Source organism: Ischnura elegans, chromosome 10 (assembly GCF_921293095.1).
Source record: "Ischnura elegans chromosome 10, ioIscEleg1.1, whole genome shotgun sequence".
NCBI lineage: Eukaryota > Metazoa > Arthropoda > Insecta > Odonata > Coenagrionidae > Ischnura > Ischnura elegans.
In genome coordinates, this window is record NC_060255.1 from 102,606,721 (window position 1) to 102,629,748 (window position 23,028).

The 23,028-nt window shown below is 36.3% G+C and overlaps 1 protein-coding gene across 1 annotated transcript in view; it reads left to right on the forward strand.

Moving 5' to 3' along the window:
- The window catches only part of LOC124166854 (dynein axonemal heavy chain 8), a 424,156-nt gene that overhangs the window by 64,305 nt on the left and 336,823 nt on the right, over nt 1-23,028 (forward strand). Inside the window, exons 14-15 of the mRNA XM_046544564.1 lie at nt 9,196-9,395; nt 21,072-21,477. Coding sequence (XP_046400520.1) covers nt 9,196-9,395; nt 21,072-21,477 — 606 coding nt within the window. The remainder of the gene's footprint in view (nt 1-9,195; nt 9,396-21,071; nt 21,478-23,028) is intronic.

Here is a 23,028-nt window from a genome sequence, read left to right on the forward strand (position 1 = left end):
TCTTGGCTCAATCTTATACATGCTATTCTCAGTAGAGTTAACCCTTTGGTGCACGCACCTGCAAGTATAGCGCCAGTATACTTGTATACAAGTATAGCTTGCGGCTTTTTTGCTGCACTTTACATTTTTTATTTTCTCAAATATACATTCAAATTTGTGGGTGTTTAACGTATTTGGGTAACTTTTAATAAATAAAATCACTTTAAAAATTTTTCCCATTCATTTATAAACAAAAATATTGCATAATTATATGCAAATTTCTTGATAAATACTTAAGACTAATTTTTCTAAAGGAATTGCAGACGATAATCTAGACACTGTCAAGTCAAAAAACACACACAAAAAAGGAAATGGATTTGCCAAATCGTTAATGCAATCATTAAAATTATAAAAATAACAAACTTTATAAATAAAATTAAATTTTTTCATCCTTATTGACCATCACTGTCTCTGTAATGACAATCGTGATATTTTTTGAATCAGGTGGAATGATTATTGCATTTAAATCGAAAACATTTGTATTTTTGCCATCTTATAATTTTCATATTTTCCACATGTAAAACATTCACCCGCCCTACATTGAGGTTCATATGTAGAAGCAAATACTTCAGGAATTTTCCCAAGTCTCATTGCTAGAAAAGCCTTTGTGTCTGCTGGAAGATTAACTTTTTCACCGTGAACTTCAGATGTTCATCTACGAGGCTTAATGCGAGAGCTTCCATGAACTCCATGAACATGGTCTTCGATGGATTATTTTTCAATTTTATTAGCTACAAAAATCACCCGGTCGCTAAGAGCAGCCATATTAAAAAAATTGGAGAAATTGTGATAGAGTCCACCTTCCTGTTCGTCTTGAAGGGGAGTAATTTACACACTTTCTGGTCCAGAAAAGCGACACTTCCCTTGGTTGTGTTGTAGTTCAGGATCATTTCAGATTTCGCAGTTTCTAGATCGATGTCCACATTGCAATGCAACATAGAAAGCAGAATTTCACGTTTGTTAGGTTTAGTGAAGTACAAAACAAGAGTACAGGTATCCTGGAAACCTAGAAATGAAGTTCCAGTCTATCGAATTTTGCAGGGTAGAAACACTATGTGGATTTAAGGTTTTTTTCACGGTACCTAAGAAAAATAAACCATTTTATAGCAAATACATGGCTAATTCAAGACTTGGATAGTATTGTTTTGCTGTTATTTTCCCATTCGAATTTCCATATTCCCATTGCTATCCTGAGGGACCTAGTTTCTATATAAGTAGATAGGAGTTTTACATCGTCTGAGATTACCAATGCATGCATGAGGCACAGAGCTCAGGGAAACATGTCTTAATAATCACCTATTAAAACTGCCTAAGGTTGGAAAGTTTCCTTTATTTGAAAGGGTTCTAATAATCTTTATTTAAGCCAAGCACTACCAGCTAGCAGGGTACTCTGCCACCTGCAAGCATCCTGCATCGTATCAGCGCTCAAAGCCTCACCCCAAGGTCACCTCTCACGGCGACAGCGGGAACCAGAATGATGTCACACAGGGTTTTCCCAGCATTCATACTTAGCCGTCCAGTTTTTGCACGCTTGAAAATTTTCCCTTTTCATTTAATCGTGAAAAAGATACCGTCATTAAAAAATGTAAAAGCGTGAAGTATGTACACCAGGAGTAATAATATTTCGATTTAGTCAATAAAAAACAATAGAAAACCACCCTATTCGAGCTCGGTTGTGGCATTTTTAGGAAATGATGTTGGCCCTGGTGAAACTAGAACAATGTCTTTAGCTTTTGTTTTGGTGTTAGTAAATTGTATATAAGAGTTCAGCCAAAACTGTTAACCGTTTCCGATGAACTAGATAAACTTTGACATTATGTGGGCGGCTAACATTATTATTATCATAAGACTGCTAACTATCACTGGAATGTAATTTGTCTTCAAAAACATCCTTCCTCCCCTTCACTTTCATATGAGAAATCAAAAAAATATTCTCCATATCATGGTTGATCTGCCCTTCCCTCCCATCTTCATTATCATGCTCTTGAAGCACTCGTGAGAACTCATCTGGGTGATAAATACGTGCTGGCCTTGGAATATCATATACTCTACATTAGTCACCACCGACTCAATTTGTTCTCACCATAGACTCAATTTGTTCACAATTCGATAAAATCATAATACAATTTACGTCCATAAGGAGGTTACAATTCCTGAATCCTGTTATTATGCCTTTGCAGCATTATGTTCTTTTCCCGCTTGTAGTTACACCAAGTGCCGACTCTGCGCCTTCAAACTCCAATGCTTAATACATTATAATAAACATGCATAATTTATTTTTAGGTCACTAGTAAAGTGTATATAACGCATTTTTACACCAATGTAATTCATATTTGAGTATGAAGATGAAATTTTTAAATTACGACATGTTTTTTGAGATTGAACGCCATCTAGTGGCAAATCACCTGAAGTTATGTCGTTCTCACTTTGTAAGATTCTAACGCAGCAGTTGGTTGTCACATTGACGTAAACATTTGTTCTTGGAGGAGGGAAAAGTAGAGGAGAAGAATACCAAAGTGTACCACCAGTGATTCACGTGCAATATACGCGCTATTTCAAATTTTTGAATAATGCGGCAAAATCCCCGCTTAGCGTGCATCTAAGGGTTAATGGTAGATTGTATACACTTAAAGCACAGAAAAAAACTTTGTCTGCTTGTGTGAAAATGTAAGGAAGTTGCTAATCGCTAGTGCTCAAGTGCAAGATATCCAGGTTGCAATAAAAAGTTTGGGTAAATGCCGCAGGCAGCGTGCGAAACATATAAAAATATTCCCGCATTGTAAGGGATAAAGCATAATTCTTAAAATGCTGAAGGACAGCAACGTGTGTAGGGTGATCTCCAAGGGAAACAGTTTTATTTTGTTTGCCTGTAAAAAATATGCATTTTAAGGAGAATATTTCTGTTTGTAAAAATATTAAGGATTAGTCGGTTCTTAAATTTTTTCAGTTCTCAGTACCGGTTCCAAGGATGAACTCCTATTATATGAATTAATAGCAAATTTAAATGAACAACCGCGTGACATAAATGAAAATAATTTCACTAAAGATATAAATTAGCAAAAAAACTTAAGATCGTCTTCATAATTTTGCCAAGCAAAAATTTTTAATAACAGGTTGTTAATGAATGCATGATCGAACAATGTGTCATATTGCATCAGGCAGCCACTGGTTCTTTCTCCAGGTTTTGATTTTAAAAATTCAACATATTTACCCTATCTCGGTCTAATCTACACTTTTTTGGCAGAAGTATTGCCTGCAGTAGAGAAAAGGCATTCACTGAAAACAGTAGTGGTCGATGTTGATTTTGAAGGGCCATGGGAAATATGCTTGGAGCACAGTTTACATACTGCAAAGCAGGGCAGCTGTGAGTTAATGCAAATTTGTAATGTTGTGTTGCATTCTGCAGGATAACCACACTTTTCGATGCCTTGCATAGGTTTATTAACTTACGAGCAAGCTCTCGGAATGCATCTTGCTCGTATGTCGAGGAATTACTGTATATGTACTATCATTTGCAAAAGTCTTGCAACAAATCGAGCGGCGCCACTTTCGCTCCACAAAGATTGTGCCCGGAAATTGTATGGTTTTCGGGTGTATGCAACAATCCAATACTAGTCTTCATGGTTCAATGCATGGAGAACGGGTCATTGGGTGGGTGAGGTATTTTGTCATCCTTTTCAGTCTCGGGATTAGACCGCTTCCATTTAAGTGAAATTAATGTTCATGATATTCCCCCAAACACATTGTAGCAATTAATGCAGTAGGAAAGATCGAAGGTAATTCCTCGGAGAGATTTTAAAAAGTTGGTAGCTTGGCTCTTTTTGAGTGATCTCAGCTCTTTTCAGAGAGCTGGAAATCACGAGTCGTTCACTGTGAACATGGTAGACTTTTGTTTACATCTATCGACTCAGGTTGATGTTTTAATACAATATCTACGACATATGATACGAGGCAGCTTTGAAATTCCCAGTGTTTCATCATATAAATATCTGAGCAAACACGTAAAATATGAATTAGTTAAGCTGATCGGCATTAATCGTTGCGTAAGTAATAACAGAGTCCTCCGACGTCCGTCAATCGGTAAAGATGTATTCCTTTCCACTTATTCAAAGTATGACGAGGAAAACTTAATTCCAGCTACAAGTCCCATTTTTAATGATTGTCGGATTTCAATAGGTATTGTTTGATAATATGTTCTACTGCTGAATTAGTGTGAATGCGAATAATAACTCCCCTAGTAGAAAAAAGTGTGTTCATTCAGTGTTCTTTTTATGTTCATTTAATGTTCAAATTGTGTTCCTTCTATGTTCACCGAATGTTCACTTTATGTTCTTTTTATGTGTTTTGTGACAGAAAGGACATAAAAAGAACACAAAATGAACACTCGTCTGTGAACATAAAAAGAACATAATTTGAACAAAAAATGAACACTTTTTTGAACATCAAAAGAACACAAAATGAACATAAAAAGAACATTTTGTTGAACAACAAAGAAAAAGCTTTCACGGAAGTCCCATCATTACCATGAACACTTTCACATCTTTGTGAATCAGATGTCAGTGTTTGAATAAGTATCTAATCATTTTATTTCCAGCTTGTTTTTTTATTAGAAACGAACTTATTCATAGAAGCCAAATGCTCAGGCCTTATCCCTGTTTAGTATGCAATAAAGTACATATTGAGAGTGTTTTCAGGTGTTCCTTGATTGCATTCTCGGATCGTTCAATGTCCATTTTTTGATGATATGCCTTCATTTTGGGATAATTTTCCCGGAAATTCATTATTTTAAATTTCTAGAAATATTATGGAAAACTGCTAAAAAATACAGTTTTGTGGATTTCAAGATGGCGAAATTCAAACTCATTTTTGGTAGACAAAGTCTCCAAAATCATCTGTATTACTTGTTTTATGTAAAGCTACTTGTCATGACACATGAACTGCAGTTATCCACAATCACCTCCAAGGAATGAGAATTTTTATAATGGTTTATTTTAAAGAATAACAAAGAAAAATGTTCATTTTGTGTTCAACATAGTGAACATAAAATGAACATATAAAAAAATGTTCAATTTGTGTTCACCATGGTGAACATAAAATGAACACAAAGTGAACATAAAATGAACGCATAAAAAAATGTTCATATTGTGTTCACCATGGTGAACATAAAATGAACTCAAAGGGAACACAAAATGAACATAAAGAAAAATGTTCATTTTGTGTTCAACATAGTGAACATAAAATGAACATATAAAGAAATGTTCAATTTGTGTTCACCATGGTGAACATAAAATGAACACAAAGTGAACATAAAATGAACGCATAAAAAAATGTTCATATTGTGTTCACCATGGTGAACATAAAATGAACTCAAAGGGAACACAAAATGAACATAAAGAAAAATGTTCATTTTGTGTTCACTGAGATGAACATAAAAAGAACATAAATTGAACATCAAAAGAACACACCAAGAAATTGGTGAACATAAAAGAACACCAAAAGAACATCAAAAGAACACTTGAACACTGAATGAACATATAAAGAACACCAAAAGAACACAATTTTTTCTACTAGGGTCTTAGCTGCTATATCGTTGATGATTAAGTTACCTTATTTAGATGCAATCATTTACATATACACTGATGAATTCGGGATAATGTAGGATACTTACTTAGCATTATTAATTGAATTATCTACTTGCATTAAGTAGGTTACATTGTATAAGGAAATGTGTTTGTTGGCCATACGTTTTATGTTTAAGGCATCAGTGGAACTGCAGCTCATTTCATAAAACCTTTCAAGTCGAGTAAGAAGGACGTAAGCAAATCCTAACAGAATTTCTGTTTGTAATGAATGTATACGCTTGCTTCATTAGAAATACAAGTACCGAGTTTGAAACATAATAACAAATAATAATAACTTAAAAAGACGACACCATACTGAAGTCGCAGGCGACAACATCATTATATTCCTATTGTATATACTAACCAGCCGAAACATAGAGTATGCGAAAGCCTCCGTGCTCAAGTTATAATCACATAAACGAATAAAAGACTAATATACCGAGAAAGTGATTATTTTGATCAAATTCGTTCAAGTGAGAAGCCGTAGGAGAAGCACATGAAGGAGCTCAGTGTTACAATAATAACAAATAATTAAAATTACGCCTCCGTGACCTTGAGCTAGTAATAGCTCAGTGGATAAACAGTCGGGCTGGTGAAAGGAGGGATTCGGGTTCAAATCCTTCCCGTGACCGAAATTTTTTATCCTCCGCAAAGCCGTATTTTATTTTAAAGTTTTTTTTTATTTTTGAAATTTATGTTAAGAGGGTACCAGCTGTTGAATTTGAGCATTTTTTGCAACAATTTCTAATTTAAATGACCGTGCGACGGGAATCATGCGTAGTTAGCGCGGTAGGACGAATCAATTGCGTTTTCTTGAAGGAACTCCAATCAGAATCACTGGTGAATGTAATTCCTAGTGCTATATGGTTTCCTTTACAGGTCCGTAACTGCTAAACATTATTAACCTTTGGAATGAGAACTATCGTAATAATCTAAGGTTCCATACACGTAATTTCTTAAATAGATCAATTTTATCTGATTAAAAAGAAAATTATGAATGATATTTTGCAGCGATTATGCTGCCCGCCTATGTTGTATGCTGCCTATTTGTCATCAACTTGTCGCCATTTCCTACCAAGTTAATTTCTCCAGTAAAGTTTTTCAGAACAATTTTACCCTTTTTCGTTTCGTAAATGAGCAGTGACGGAAACTTTCTTAGAGATAGAAAAAGATATAAATTAAGTGAAGACTTTTACTTTTAAACTTTAGGCTTCAGTATTCTACAATCATTGTTTTTTTAATACAGTAATTTTGTTAGAAAGGGACAGAATGTGAGACCAGCTGATCTACTAAGTACAATCCTAGGAATAACCTATGTAATGGTAATCCTTAATCGTGCACGCACCACGGCCCTTATTTTTAAATATAGGAAAGGCTTATCTTGAGGTGTTTATCAACTATTTTTCTTGTGCGTATTTTCTTCAAGCAAATTGTGGCATCAACATGTATATATGATAGGGCTACAAATTGGCCCTATTTTCACTATTTTGGAAGTACGTGAGAATCACTTACGGCCTGCAAGTTTTACTCGAGGTAACCTACTTCCTCATCCCTGGCTGATAAAGTTGGGATAAAGATGTAGGGCAAGACGAGGTGCAGGACCTATTAGCTGACGTAAAGAACTATTTAATGCCAATCAATTAAATATGGTGGAGACGACAGATTCGTGTTTTTTTTCGGAAAATTGCCAGTTAATTTTTTTCATTAATTAATTCTTCTATATCGAACAAATATTTCAACAACTTAATATAAAGTCTCCTGAACGACGTTGAATCCCTAAAAATAAGGGTTACGAGCGAGTTGATTTCCGTGTTCCTAATGGCGAAATCGTGCCCCCAGCCGGCCTTTTGGGGTTTATCATTGGAAGCCAGGCGTCATAGGTAACTCTCACCACTCTTTTAACGGGTAAATATTTTCAATTATCTACTCCAGTCAACTACGGGTACAAAAATAATCTCAAACGCCGCGACGACTTAACAACATCTACGCTCGTTTACTCAACTGAACATCGTAATGATTTCCTACGTCTCACTCCCGTGTCACGATGACCCGTTCGTGAGTCGTTCCCGAGCTACCATGAAGATTCATACCTAGATAGTGATCATTCAATCTTAATGGTGGCCAGAAATCGACAATGGAGCGAAAGTGGCGCCGCTCGATTTGTTGCAAGACTTTTGCAAATGATAGTACATGATTCAATCGCGAGACTACTTCCAGACGAAACGATTTTCTGCCAGCTGCTGTTCACGGCACGGCACACAGTGTTGCAGAGAGTCATCTCGTCTGAAAGCCGCCTGAATTTCATATGAATGGCTGCCAACAAAAAGGCGTTTCATCTGAAAGTGGACTCAATGCAGCATTGTCTGCAATTCACACGGTAGACGGTACATCGCCAGGCCAAATGGGTGCTGTTAGGGGTGCGATTTGCCTCGTTTGAAGACATCCGTAGAGACCAATGATAAGTTGAAATAACAGCACCGTGCTGTGGTCGGTGGCAGGCAAAAAGTCAGCTCGTTTGAAAGTAGCTGCAGCTTTGTAAATGTTACAATGTTGACGAGAGTGACAAACTGATGAACCCTTAAATTCGCATGTTAGCAAGCAACTCTCAAAAGAAAAAAAGTGGATGCCTTGCATTCAGAAAGTAAAAATGCTTTTTTTTTATCTTTTTGGCGCTGAATACCCTGCAGACCATTTTAGCTTTGGGTGCCAAATTCAAATCCTCGCCACCGTTCCGAGCCGGTTCCAAAGTACCGACTTTATGTGATCGGTTCTTGACACTGGTTCCACAGGCCAAGAACCAGCTGTGCCGAGAACCGGGTACTGGAATCGACCCATCTCTAAAAAATATAAGGATATGCATAATGTGTCTGGTCAATAGCCTAAATGCCAACAACGGGATCTGACTGGTCTGATGCTTGAATCAATTTAACTCCTGCTCTGGCATCACAATTTTATTGTTATAATGCAAATGCCTCAAATGGTGCTCTCATGTGAATGCAAAGCCATTGCATTCATTTCTTGTATGCATTTCTCCAAATGTGTTGCGAAAATTTATCTTCATTTGCATGCATATAATGAAAAAAAAATTGGTAACAGTTTAAAATGTTAGTTGTTTAGTTTTTAGATTGTTCCCAGTCTATGGAAAGGAAGAAAGAGAGCTATAAGCTTTTTTTTCCAAATTCACCATGCTACTACCTTCTAATGCCATGCTATTGAAAAATTTGATTGGTCACCCAATGCCATTCATTTCTTGCATGGTGCAATTTTTTATGGATATGCATTATATAATTGTAACGTCGTGTCCATGATGTTTGGTGTGATTTATTATGCATTTATGTTTGAATTGTATTTTTGTTATTTGTATGCGTATTTGTGTTTATATTGCTGATAGGGAGTAAACAGGAGATTGTTAGAGAGAGAGCCATTTTGGACGGAGGAGATGAAATAAAGCTCTAAAGATTCTTAGTGATTATTATTGTCTGAGGAGAAAAAAAGGTTGCGACATCACAATAATGTAAATGTTTTCTTTTTTGAGGTTAAAGAAGGTGTTCTTGGGGTTCCCAAGGCTAAGAAAGTCATAAAACTGTATAATGCGATGGCAATGGTTCTGGTGCACTATGAAACACTCTATCATCGTGCTTGGTGTGAAGAAACTCGTAAAGTCCGGAGCCGCCTTCTTGGCCCAGTGCTCAAACTGAATCCAAAAACGCAGAAGTATGAAATTAATTTTGACAGGTGAGTAAACAAATATTCACAGCCGGTGAGTTTTGGCTTATTTTGCACACTGTCTGAAAAGAAATGTTTATTAAGTATTACAACTTGTGCATCAGCTAGCATTCATGTTAGCCAATTTACTAACTGGGCTGTCTGTCTTCGAAGTTGGAGGCTTATGTACAGGGTTATTTCATAACAATGGATGTAGCATAAATTGACATCCATATATTAGGTATTGGAAAGTGTGATAATTCTCTGAATCAACGAGCAATGCATTTGGATTAATGATAGTAATCCATACACACCGTTGTTGTTATAGATACATATACATCATATCAGATCCTCCACCTGAGCAACAATGCCAGTAAATAGCATTTGAAGTAACTTCCGTGAATTACTGATGAAATTGTACTGAATCACTGAAATACAGCTACTCCTTGACTTACAAACAGGATACGTCCTGAAGACTTTGTGGTAGGGTGCATTGGTCATAAGTTGGAAATGATATGCCCAGGCCAAAATCTAGCCGGAAACAATGCTGAGTTGGCTGATGTAAATTCGCTGTGTGAAGAAGGCATACATTTTATACATGATCTTTTAATTGTAATAAAGATACATATAAATAATAATTTTGGTTGCAACTCAGCATGGTTCTAAGACTGAGAGTACGTGTGCTAAAATTACATGGCAATTAAAAAAACTGCTGAAACAAAAATAAGTTGGTAAACTTATTTTTGTTTCAGTAGTTTCAGTAGGTGAAAATCCGTGGATGAGCTGCTTCCAGTGGAAGTGTCTCATGATTTATTCAAAAAGTGAAGAACTTAAATCCACTTTGTGCCACTGTCATACTTCGTGTAAACGTTTCCTATGCAAAGGATTCATCAATTGAATGGTTTGCGGCGTAACTTCGTGAAATTGTCTCATATTAGAATGAAAAAACTTTGTGAATTTCACATTAATTTTATTAACACGACCAGTTTCATCGCTGCGCGACATCATCAGGTGCATATACAGGAAATGACAGTCTTAAATACCCTGGGATACATGGGGGCGGGTGCTGGACAAGAGGGGGTGGTTGAGTGAGAGCGAGGGAAGGTGGGGGGAAAAAACCCAGGAAGAGGAAGGCTAGGAAAGGTGGTGCAGTGTGTCACACTAAGTCGTTAGGTGGGGGGGTGGGGTAAGGGTTAGGATTGTGGTCAGTAATGACGGGTGTGAGAGGTAGGTTGAGTAATGGGGAGTGGGAAAGGAAAATTACATCGTTAAGTAGCAACTCTTTGTCATGATGTACCGTTTTTAAAATTTACAAGGGATAAGACTATTAAAAAGGACAAGACAAATCCACTACTCAAGAGCGGAGTGTATAAACTCACGTGCAATACTTGCCAAAAATTTTACATTGGGCAAACAGGGAGGAAATTCCAAACACGCATCAGTGAACATAAAGCATGTTTCAAAAATAACAACCCCACCTCGCTGTTCGCCAAACATTTACTTGAGACCAATCATGCCAGCACATTTGAGCCCGAGATCCTCCATGTGGAGAGAAAAGGACCCAAGCTGGACGCCTTAGAGTCCATGGAAATTTTAAAAACGGTACGTCATGACAAAGAGTTGCTACTTAACGATGTAATTTTCCTTTCCCACTCCCCATTACTCAACCTACCTCTCACACCCGTCATTACTGACCACAATCCTAACCCTTACCCCACCCCCCCACCTAACGACTTAGTGTGACACATTGCACCACCTTTCCTAGCCTTCCTCTTCCTGGGTTTTTTCCCCCCACCTTCCCTCGCTCTCACTCAACCACCCCCTCTTGTCCAGCACCCGCCCCCATGTATCCCAGGGTATTTAAGACTGTCATTTCCTGTATATGCACCTGATGATGTCGCGCAGCGATGAAACTGGTCGTGTTAATAAAATTAATGTGAAATTTACTAAGTTTTTTCATTCTAACACAGGATTCATAATAATTTTTTCTTCCTCCCATTTGAAGAGTAAGGGCCGATTTCACCAACCTCTCTTTGATCGGCGATCAGTTGATCGGCATCAATTCCCTGATCCGAGATCAAATCTCGCATCCGTTTCACCAACATCTGATCCTTGATCAACGATCAAAATCACTTGATCGGCAATCGTGTAGCATTATTATTCTCATAGATTTGTAAGTAGCTTTCCTATTGGCTGTCTACAGCGCATTACAACGGCATTTGTTATTACCTACGTGAAAACCGCGACTTACGAGTTTAAAAAACAGCGAAAGCGAATAATTTCTCTGAGTTGGAGGAATCTCATCTCGTAGAAACCCATTCAAATATTGTATGAAACAAAAGAACACATGCTAATATATGCAATGAGAAGAATAAAGCGTGGAAAGCATAAGCGTAATATTATGAACTGAAAAATAGTGTACTAGCTTTGGAAAATAGAAAAATATAAATTGAGATAAAATAGGCTACCCTAGCCAAAGTGATGGAAAATAAATAAATAATATTTCTCAAATCCTAGGTTGTTTTATTTCCTATACAATGTCATCAAATCTAAATTCCAAGTTATACTATCCGTGAATTGAGGTAAAAAATTATTTTTTTTTGATTTATCTGCAGGTTTAAAATGCTATTGACTGTTTAAAATAGATGTTATTTACCATTTAATTTTTTATGCTCAGGTAAAATGTAAAAATGAGAGAACACTATTTACCATGAGGAACCATGCTATGGTTATCATGAAAGAAGAATTTATTTTTAAGAAAACTCATAAAAGTATGCCATTAATAATAATAATAATAATAATAATAATAATAATAATAATTTTATTGGTCCCAGGACTTTACATTGTAAAATATAGGACATGTCATACACAAAAATAAATACATACACAATCAAAGTCAGAATCAGACACTTCTGTGGTAGGCAGATTCCTCTAGAAACTGAGTTGTGCTATAATAGCCTTTGTTGACTAGAAAGAGTTTAAGATTAGATTTGAAAATTGCCCTTGTAGAAGCTTTTTTTATGGTTGACGGCAGAGCATTATAAACCTTGATAGCCATGTGAAAAGGGCTCTTATTGTACATTGCCGTGGCGTGGCAGTACATATGTACATGGCGAGTGGAGTGTCCGTGCACTTGAGCATTGGTAGTGAGATCTTTTATATTATCTTTGACATGCATACACAAGTGGTATATATACATAGATGGTAACGTTAGGAGTTTTAATTCCCTGAAATAGGGTTTGCAAGATTTCCACGGGGGTATCTTTGCTATATACCTTATACTTTTTCTTTGTGTTGCGAAAACTCTACGAAATCCAGGCGACGATCCCCAGAAAATGATTACATAGGACAAATGGGATTCAAAATAACCATAATATACCATTTTTAGAACATTTAAATCAACAATATCTACCAGATTTCTCAGAACATATCCACTTTTAGCCAGGGTTGAGCATAGGGCATTGGTATGGGTCTCCCAATTTAGGGAATCATCAATAGCTAGACCTAGAAACTTGGTGCTATTTACCCTCTCTATGGGCTGACCATTTAAGAATACCTCTAACTGAGGCACTTCCCTCTTTTTTTTAAATTGAATGTAATTCGTTTTCTTAACATTTACAGAAAGTTTATTCAGGTTGAACCACTTTTCTAGGAGTAGTAGTGAACTCTCCAGCTTCGTTTGCAGCAGCTTAGGATCCCTGTGGCTCATTGCTAGAGATGTATCATCAGCATATAACACTATATCATTGTTTTTCATAAACCTCGGCAAATCATTGATGTATAGTAAGAATAAGAGGGGCCCCAAAATACTGCCCTGTGGTACCCCTACATTTATTATTTCTATGGGAGATAAGTAGTTTGTAACAATGTTGTTGATGCCTGTACCCTCAACCTCTACCATCTGTTGCCTATCCTCTAGATATGATTGCAACCATTTATGAACGATTCCCCTGATCCCATAGTGCTCACATTTAATGAGAAGGATTTTGTGATCTACTGTGTCAAATGCACGAGAAAGGTCATTGAATATACCCACCGAGAATTCATTCCTGTCCCATGAGGTCATGATTTTTTTCAGAAAGCATGCAATCGCATCATTGGTGCTTCTCCCCTTTTGGAATCCAAACTGTTCCATGTTTAATAATTTGGATTGGACGACAAAGTTCATAATCCTGTCTCTCATCATTAGCTCAAAAATTTTAGATATATTAGTCAGCAAGGATACTGGCCGGTAATTTCCTATGTTGTCCACATCACCTTTTTTGTGGATCAGTTTTATTTTAGCTATTTTTAAATAGTTTGGAAACTCACCCTTATTAAAGGACTCATTTATTATGAAAGCTAAGGGCTTAATTATAGCTTTAGAGCATTTTTTTAGGATGAAGGAAGGAATATCGTCTATCCCAACTGATGGTTTGTCTTTCAGGCTATTTATGCACTTCAATACCTCATTTTCTGTTACCGGAAAGAGGACCATAGAGGAGCACATGTGTTGACAGTGCCCCGTACTGAATCTGTCACTACTTATTATTGAGCTATGTAATTGTAGGGGTACAGTTGCGAGGTACTTATTGGCAAAAACTGCCACTTGCATAGGATCGGCCAAGTTTATCCCTTCCCCATTTTTTATTGTTAAATTTCCACTCCTGTTTACCTTAGAGTTTGTTGCCTTTCTTACTATTCGCCATGATGTTTTGGTCACATTTTCAGCTTGACTGATAAGTCTGCTGTAGTAAGCTTTCTTGGTTTGAACTATAAGGTCCCTGTATGCTTTTTTGTAACTCTGAAAGTAGTTACTATTGAGGTCGTAGCCCTTCTGCCCTTTTCTTAATTGACATAATTCCCTAAAATTAACGCTAGCAGCCCTTATTTCATCTGTCACCCAACCCTTGTTACTCTCATGACACTTCATTGGCACTAATTTTCTGGGAAAGAATTCCTCAAAGATGAGCTTTACATTACTAATGAAATACATGTACATGTCCTGTATACACTTCATGTTGACTAATTTGTCCCAGGAAGTTTCACATAACTTATCACAGAATGCATTAATTAAGGCTAGTCAAACAGCTGCTCCTGTGGATCCCTCTCCCATGGGTTGATGAAGATTCACATTGGCATCTTGAATGAGAACCTTGAATGAGTACCTTCTCTTTGAATATAGTAATTGAAATTTTGTGTAAAACCCCAGTAGTCACAATGATGAGGAAATATGTATTTTTTTCATTCTTAGTCCAATGGAGAGGGAAGGAAACCTCTGTTTCAATACCCCAAAACTATGGGCATACCCAGCGAGGTGGCAGCTGCCCCCCCTTAGAAGCAAACATCAAAAATGTCTTTTTGGAAAATAATATTTTTTCAAGCTAATAATTTAAAAAATTAATAAAGAGTTGTTACAGTTTCCTTAAAATGTTAATTTAATTCACCTTTCCTATCTTACCTACAACTTGAACAACCATGACTTGCCCCCCCCCCCCCCCCCCCATAGTTTTGATACTGGGTACGTCCTTGCCCAAAACAACGCTCAAATGGGTTTAGGCTTTGCTCATGAGCAAGGTTGTACTTCCTCTCTCCTCTGTTTAATGGGTATAACAAGGGGGTTAGGAGGTATGGCCTGAAGGGATAACCGCCATCATCTTATAAATAATCATCTGGTATCTCTGCACTTTAAACTTTAGCCCTCAAATGAAAAATGTTGAAAATAGTGCTATCGTGAACAGACCCAAGCCACCGAATTAGTCAATTATAGTGTAGGGGAGCAAACTGCCTGGGCATTGATAGAAAATTAGGACTTCTTATTTCAAAATAATTCCACATTTTTTCCTCCAGATGAAGTTGTTGGGATATGCATGCAGACTATTGCCCCAATGATGCCTGGGAATCCAGCAATCCCAAAAACTTCTTCTTCCATTCTCACAAATTCCTCTCTTCCACTAGGAAATTGTATGAATTCTTGGTACAGCATTGCTTTACAAAATGGGATCTTTAAATTAGACTGCTTGATTTACTCACTCTAAGTAGTTCACCAATTACTATGTATCTGCAAAAACTTTTAAATCTCAGGAGCTTCATAGCTTCCTCTTACCTAATTACATTAATGTATATTGCAACTTGAGGCAGGTTAAATGACTGTCAGCTACATAAAGTAAACCTCAATGTGAAAATAAAAAGTCAATTAATCTCATTCAGACCATAGTTTGTTAGGTTATTTACAATGCCCTGTAAAATATTATAATGAGACACAATCAAGACTGCATTTTAAGATATACTGGAGCAATGCATTTAGAAATTTCAAAATTTATTTTCAACATAAATATCAAGAGTCAATTGGTAACCACTGCCATCATTGAATTATTCCTACCACCATTGAATTATGATGAAAAATATGAAATATTGCCATGAAGAATTTATAAATATGTATATAAAAGGTTGGTAAGAATTTCAATCGCCTAAATCAGGTCGATTGCTCCCTAGGGAACTAGCAACTGACCTACCAGTTACATTTGGTATCTTATTATTGTTTAGTGAGAAGTCTATCGCAATACATAATTGCAATAATCTGTATCATTCATTTTAATAACAGTCTAGCTACTAGCTATGTGATGAGCTACACTTTTAGGTGTACATAATTATTTCCAGGCCTAACTCTAATCAACTCATACTAGCATTACAAAGGTCCTAGCATCAAAAAATTCCAACAGAAATTTTTTCTTTTTATTTTATTCACTTGTATTTTATAATGATAACATGTGAGGATTATAGACCAAATGAAGAAAGAGATTGCTCCATTTTCATGCTTTGATTTGAAAAGATAATCCTTAACTTAATTTCCGAACATGTATACAGAGGATGGTTATGATAGAATGATAACAATAATGACACAACAAAATAAACTAATCAAGTATATTTTATTATACTAACAAAGCTGCAGTAAATATCAAGCTATTATTGATGTGTGAACAATGTAGCGTGTTAAAATTTATACTTTCCATATCTAAATTGTTGTGAACCATCACATGCTACAGTTAAACAACAGTTTTATATTAACACAATTCATGAATTTGCGCCTACGAACTTACCTCACATCACATACTGACATCTATTTATCACTTCCTTATATTAGGAGCGACACACTCATCATGCCCAAGAACTCATGTAAAATAAATTGTGATATACATCCAACAGCAGTAGACATTACTAAAAAACAATTTAATGTCGTTGATACATAATATACTTCATTGAAGATTATGGTTAAAAATCTCTAATTTGCATTCCAATATCTTATTAATACCACAGCTGTAAATGTAATGTATGCAATTAAATTGTCGATGCCATGATTTTACACCTTAATGTATTTATTACTATGCTGAGTATTCAATAGGTAGTTAAGAAAATTAATAGGATTCTTTCACTGGTTTATGATTAGCCATTTAACTAACTTTTACATAACATTGTGGGTTATGTGACCCCCTCACCTACATCACCTTTATGAAGTAAGATATTTTAAAGTGCACTACTATACATTACTCATCTTTAGGATACAACTAAAAAAAACACTATTACCAGTTTGCTCCAAATCCTGTGCACAAGTGTTATCTAAGTACATCACCTAGATGAATATGACTAACGCCTGAGCGTGTATAATGAATAAGACTACATCGTTCATTACTTCTTATCTCTTGACCATTAATTAATAAAATCTACCCAGAATTTGTAGTACCACAATATAGTATAAACATACCGCAATACCATTATCTTCGGTTACCTTTAAAAATCATGAACTATTTTCATATTTGCCACTGTTAAAATAATCAGTAAAGGTTATATTAAGTTCACTAATTAAATTTCTAATTAACATGTGTAATCTCCAACATCACCGAAAGGCCAACATCGATCAAGCGAAAGCTAAGGGACACATAATTTTGAAATTACTTTTTCAACGGTTTTGATTTGTATGGCCATTACACTTGATTTACATACATGAAACTAAAATGTAAAAGTGAACTCCTTATGTAAGCTGAGGTACCAAAATGCTTATCTTGAAATCGAGGTAGCTTACATGGAAACTTGACGCGACTATTATCATACACACAATATAATTCTACATGCTATTTACTCTAACAGCAGCACTGATATTAATACTAGCTAATGTAGTAAATTTCTTTCCTTAAGATAATATCCTTCAAACAAACAACTTGAAATTTAACGTTACAAACCTTCGCAACTACTGACCGATTGAACCAGGGACCTGGAGCGCTCCTCCGCTCCGCTATACTCCGGCTCCATTGTCGGAGCGGAGCAGTTCAATTCCTACTGCTCCGCTCCGGAGCGGAGCGACGACAATGGGACCTAGGTGCTCCACTCCGGAGCGGAGCATTTCTTGCGAGAACTCCACTCCAGCAGGAACTGAACTACTCCACTCCGACAATGGAGCCGGAGCATAGCGGAGCAGAACACAAACGTCAATGCTTCGCTTCTTGGCGGGAAATCGACGTATGCACGCTTCTGCAGCCGTGGAACGCATCGGATATTCCCTGCGGCTATTTTTATGTTGAGTTATTAATACACATTCTACGTGATTTGCGGTATTATTTAATACCAGTACATTTCAATTTACAAATAGTATTATGTAAAAAAAAGTATTTGTTTCAGGCGTGACTTAATGGAACCTTCTTGACACGATGAAAAGTAAAGATAAAAAAAAAAAAAAAATGTGTGCGGTTGTTTATTCTCTGTCTTCTGTGCATTTGTACCAGACGATGACGTGTCACGTCGAAACCTAGGTCGTAAATTAAATATTTATGCGGAATTACAAAGTTTTCTTTACTTTTCATTATGTAAAAAATACTTTTCAAATTGGGCAGTCCAATATGTGTTCTATTTAAATACCTTGCGTTAGATACTTTTGAATAATAAATAATGATAGTGATAATATTAAGGATTAATACAATACGATAGTCGATAATTGCTATCTATGTTGTTTTATAATTTGACAGGCTTTGTGTCGCCATTTTAATAATTTATTAATTTTATTATCGCATTATAAAATTCTTTGTTGGGCGATATTAAAAAATAAAAATGCTGTAGGCTAATATTTTCAAAATTCTGGGATATCGTTTTTTTACGATGCCATAACGTAGTACGTTTAAAATATTAAGGATGTGGCCCTTCGTTGGGTGGAAAGAGCATTTCTAATGAAATTTTACAATACGTATGTACTTGGATTTAAAATTAATATATATTTTAACCAAAGCCCATAATTTTTTTCCGAATAACATGCTTTGTAATTAGAGGTTCTTCTGAGCAATGTCTGTCTGTTAAACTGAATTCCGCGATAACACCTATTTTGAAATGTAGTCTTTCTTTCCCAAACAATGTAAGCATTTATTTACAAATGGTATATCTTTTGTACATTTACAAATTGTACCGATTTTTGTGATACAATTGCATAACAGTTGTATTTAAACTTCTTGTATACAGATGATTCACAATTCAGTTGTAATAAAAAGGCAAAATACAAGGGAAACACAAATTTTCAATACCTTTGTAATAAATCTTTAATTAATTTTAATCATAATCTTTAGATTGTAAAATGATGGAAAATTGATATTTATTACTATAGAAAAATAATAGCATAATTTCATAATTGCAGACAACTTTTATTCATGAAAATATCGTAAAAATTATGGCATGAAACGGCCTTGGTAACCATCAGTTGTTGATTTTTTACTCAACAGAGAGGATCACAATAAAATTAAGTTTGGATTCACGAGCGCATAACTTCGGAATACGCTCTTTTCCTTGCTCATAAGTGTGAAAAACATCATCAAAAAACAAGATAAAATATCCATATATACCCTACAAGGCCAGGTATATGGCAGTATTGTCAAATATTCCATCTATCATCTCTGAATTTTATTGATAGCCAAGAATAGTACGTAAAACATGTAATATTCAACTATAAAAACAGGTTCACAAAATTAAATTATTTTATTAGTTTATTATGTTTCTCCAATGCCATTAAAACCCGCATAAATAATAATCATTGTGAATAATTGTTACGGCCAGGAAAAAATCTACATTATACACGTGAAAGATAGAAATCGCAGTTGGCGTAATTGCTGTGAAGTCATTATATAACATGTTGAAAGGTTTTACCGACGTATTCTTAAACATATGCTTAAAATTTGAAACATAGCGGAAAGTAGTGCATCACTTAATTTTGATTTCCAATTAAATTTTCGTTATAATGGTTGATTTGGCTATGGACATATTGATGAATATTAGTCAACTTTTATAAGGGTATCATTATGCTAAGAATCCGATATTTCTTTATAAAATGATGTATTCTAAATAAAAATGTCACGAAGGGAATTGCTATTAAATATCGCTGTGCCATCACGTGCGGGTAACCCTTCATTATATTTAAATTAATTAAGTTTTATTGTGGGTATTTCTATTAATAATTAATTATGGTTAATTCTATTTGGAAAATACGCACTTCCAGGTGGCAATAGAATTTATGGAACAAAGTTAACACAAAATTAATACCGGAGCGGAGCAGCATCATAGCAATTCGCTCCGCTCCGAGGAGCTCCGACATGCCCTCCACCCGAGTGCTCCGCTCCGACATTGCTCCGACCTACTCCGCTCCGCTCCGACCGGAGCGGAGTGGAGCACCCCGGAGCAACAATGAAAATTCGCTCCGCTCCACTGCTGCTCCAGGTCTCTGGATTGAACTACCATTTGATTCCATGCAAGTATACTTTATATTACATACTATTACCGCACACATAGCAGTTATAATAAAACCTATGATGTAAATACAAAACCATCAACGAAACAAGAACAACAGTAGGAATATCTTCCAACAACATACCGGTGTCTTCATAAACAACGTCAATCTCAGCGTTTCGATATTCGTTACTCTTATGTTGAAAACCCGCTAAATTTAAATACCGTGTGTTCAAGCCACTCAACTTAACTGCAGGCTTTCCGTTACGTAGAATCTCGGAGCTATTAAAAGCTGTTCCACGGGTGATATGGATTATTCCTTCTGTTTCCTTTGTCCTGTTATGAATACGCTCTAGGACGAAATCAACGCCAGGTTTGGATAATCTAAATTTCATTTTTAAACTCCTTATTCTTCGTATATATCATACGCATTTACTTCCAAGGACCTGTGGTGTGCACTTAAGTTGAAATAATCTATAATTACATCCAACTCCTCGTCAGATGATGACAATACGTCGGCCATCTTGGTTGATCATGGCTTGATCAAAGAAAATCCACGATCAACTTGATCAAGGATGTTAATCCCCGATTAGCGCTGATTGTCGTTGGTGAAACTCAATCAGTGTGATTTGAGATTATTTGTACGGTTGATCTAAGATCAAGCGTTGATCGGCGTTGGTGAAATCGGCCCTAAGTGTGTTACAACAATAGATTAGATGCCTTTGGCTGATAGTTGGCCTGCATAAGAAACTTCAGGGGCATTAATAATAATGTAATCCAAACTGGACTCCATACATATTTTGATTAAATTGTATTTTAAAATTATTAAATACTTCCCTAAATGCGTACAAACTTACAGATATTGTATCTCATGAACAAATTATAAAAGTGTGGAAAATGTGTGTTTGAAATGCATGTATTTTTCTATTCTTTTCCCTCCTGCTGATTTGTCACGTACATTTCTTCGAATAGGTATGTGACAGAGGTGATTCGTGAGACTGAGTGCATGTGGAAATTTGGCTTGGAAGTTCCTGATGCCCCTCAAATGCTGACCATGCAGAGGCAACAGTTCTTCAGGACTGTTGAAAAAATTAAACTGCTCCTGGAGTGTTATGAGAGGCTCACCCTGAAGACGAGTGTGGACAATTTGCTTGAGACTGCGGGAATAATGGCAGAGCTTGGAGTCAAACCCAAGGAGGCAGTGACAGAAGGAGGGATTCCAGAATTATTTGAGCCATTGATGGCCAATCAGCTGTTGTCCATTGAGAGGGCACTGCAGCCTGGTTTGTCGGTCATATGCTGGTTGTCGACTAACCTGGAGGAGTACCACTCCTCTGCTCTCAAAGCAATTTGTGCTGTAGAGGATTTTTTGAAAGAGGTGAATTAATTATATTCTTCAATGCTTGATTAGTTTATCATTTGCTTTAATTTGTTTGATGTCTTAGCTAAAAGACGGGTACATAATAGAGTTGTCCACCAAGTTGATTTCTTTGTAGATGAATTATGTGTTCTCTTTGGTGAATTTTATTCACCTTATCAACTGGATGCCATGGTCCATTATAAGTGGCATCTAGGGATGGTCGTAACGTATACCTCAGATACAAATATCTATGGAAATTGCCCTTCACCAGATACTTTGTTTCGAAATTCGCTGGAGACATCGGGTCTGAATCTGAAATTTATCAGTATGGGTTATGCAACAGAATTCCACCCATGGAATGTTTTGAGGTAAAATACGATAGACACATATAGTGACTCTTCCCAAGAGATTGAACAACCAACATTGTAATCTCTACACTGTTAGTTAATAACCACGTCAAAAGTAACTACATAACAGGTGTCAAAATAACACCTCGGCCCTCCATGTGCCCGTGCTATTGATGTTTTTTTTTTTCCTTTCCAAGACCTTGAGACCATAAAACATACTCTTTGAAGGAAAAAATCAAGTTACACGAGGACAATGGAGACATGTTTCATCCCTACCCCATCTCACCCACTGACCTTTTTCTTCCTACCTGCTTTAATTATCCTTTTCTGAAGGAAAAATGCTAGGTGAGTGACTTGATTGGATTGAAGGTATCTTGATAGCTTTCAGAAATTGTATCACATGCACAAGATTAAAAAAAGAATGAGACCAAACACGACGCATTTCTGAGAGTATTTACGTTTTTTACGCTCTAATTGATTGGTGCAATGTTTTTTAGTTACAACTAGATTATCCCATTATTCAGCATTGTCCAAACAGCACAAGTTTCAAAGAAAAGCATAGCATTAGCACCCTCAAACATGAAGACAGACTTGAATTGCCAATGGCATATATCACATAGCTGGCCCGGCTTCACTTTGAAGGCAACGACGTCACAAACTAGCAAGACCTTACATGTTTGTCCTTGACTCCCTCATTCATAGTGTCTTATCCCACTCATCTTCGAACGAGATATTAGCGACAATACAAGCATCTCTCAAAAGGAAGGATCAGGTTAAGAAATAAGGAGTCACTCTGACCCAAAAACTGACTTTATTTCCTTTAAGAATGAACAAATGTGTTCCCCAGCCTCTTGTCGCCTTATACTGTTCTCTACTGATACTGATAATTCTCAGTACGAGCAATTCCAGTGACATGTCCTACCGACAATTGTCGTTAATCCCACCGACTGTTGTCGGTAGCTACCGATGATTTCGGACCTACCAACACGGTAGGACCTACCAACACTTTTTAAGCAACATGGCAGACTTTTGTATACACTTTGCGGCTCAAGCTGACGATTTTGAATCATAATTTCCGATGCTATATCCGTGGAAGCGCTCTAATTGTACGTTCTTTATAAGAAAAATGATTAAACATTTGAAATATAAAATTTACGTAGTGGGAGCAGTATTCAACTTTGCCAATGTTTCACGTATATTACATTATGCGTTCCAATAGCGT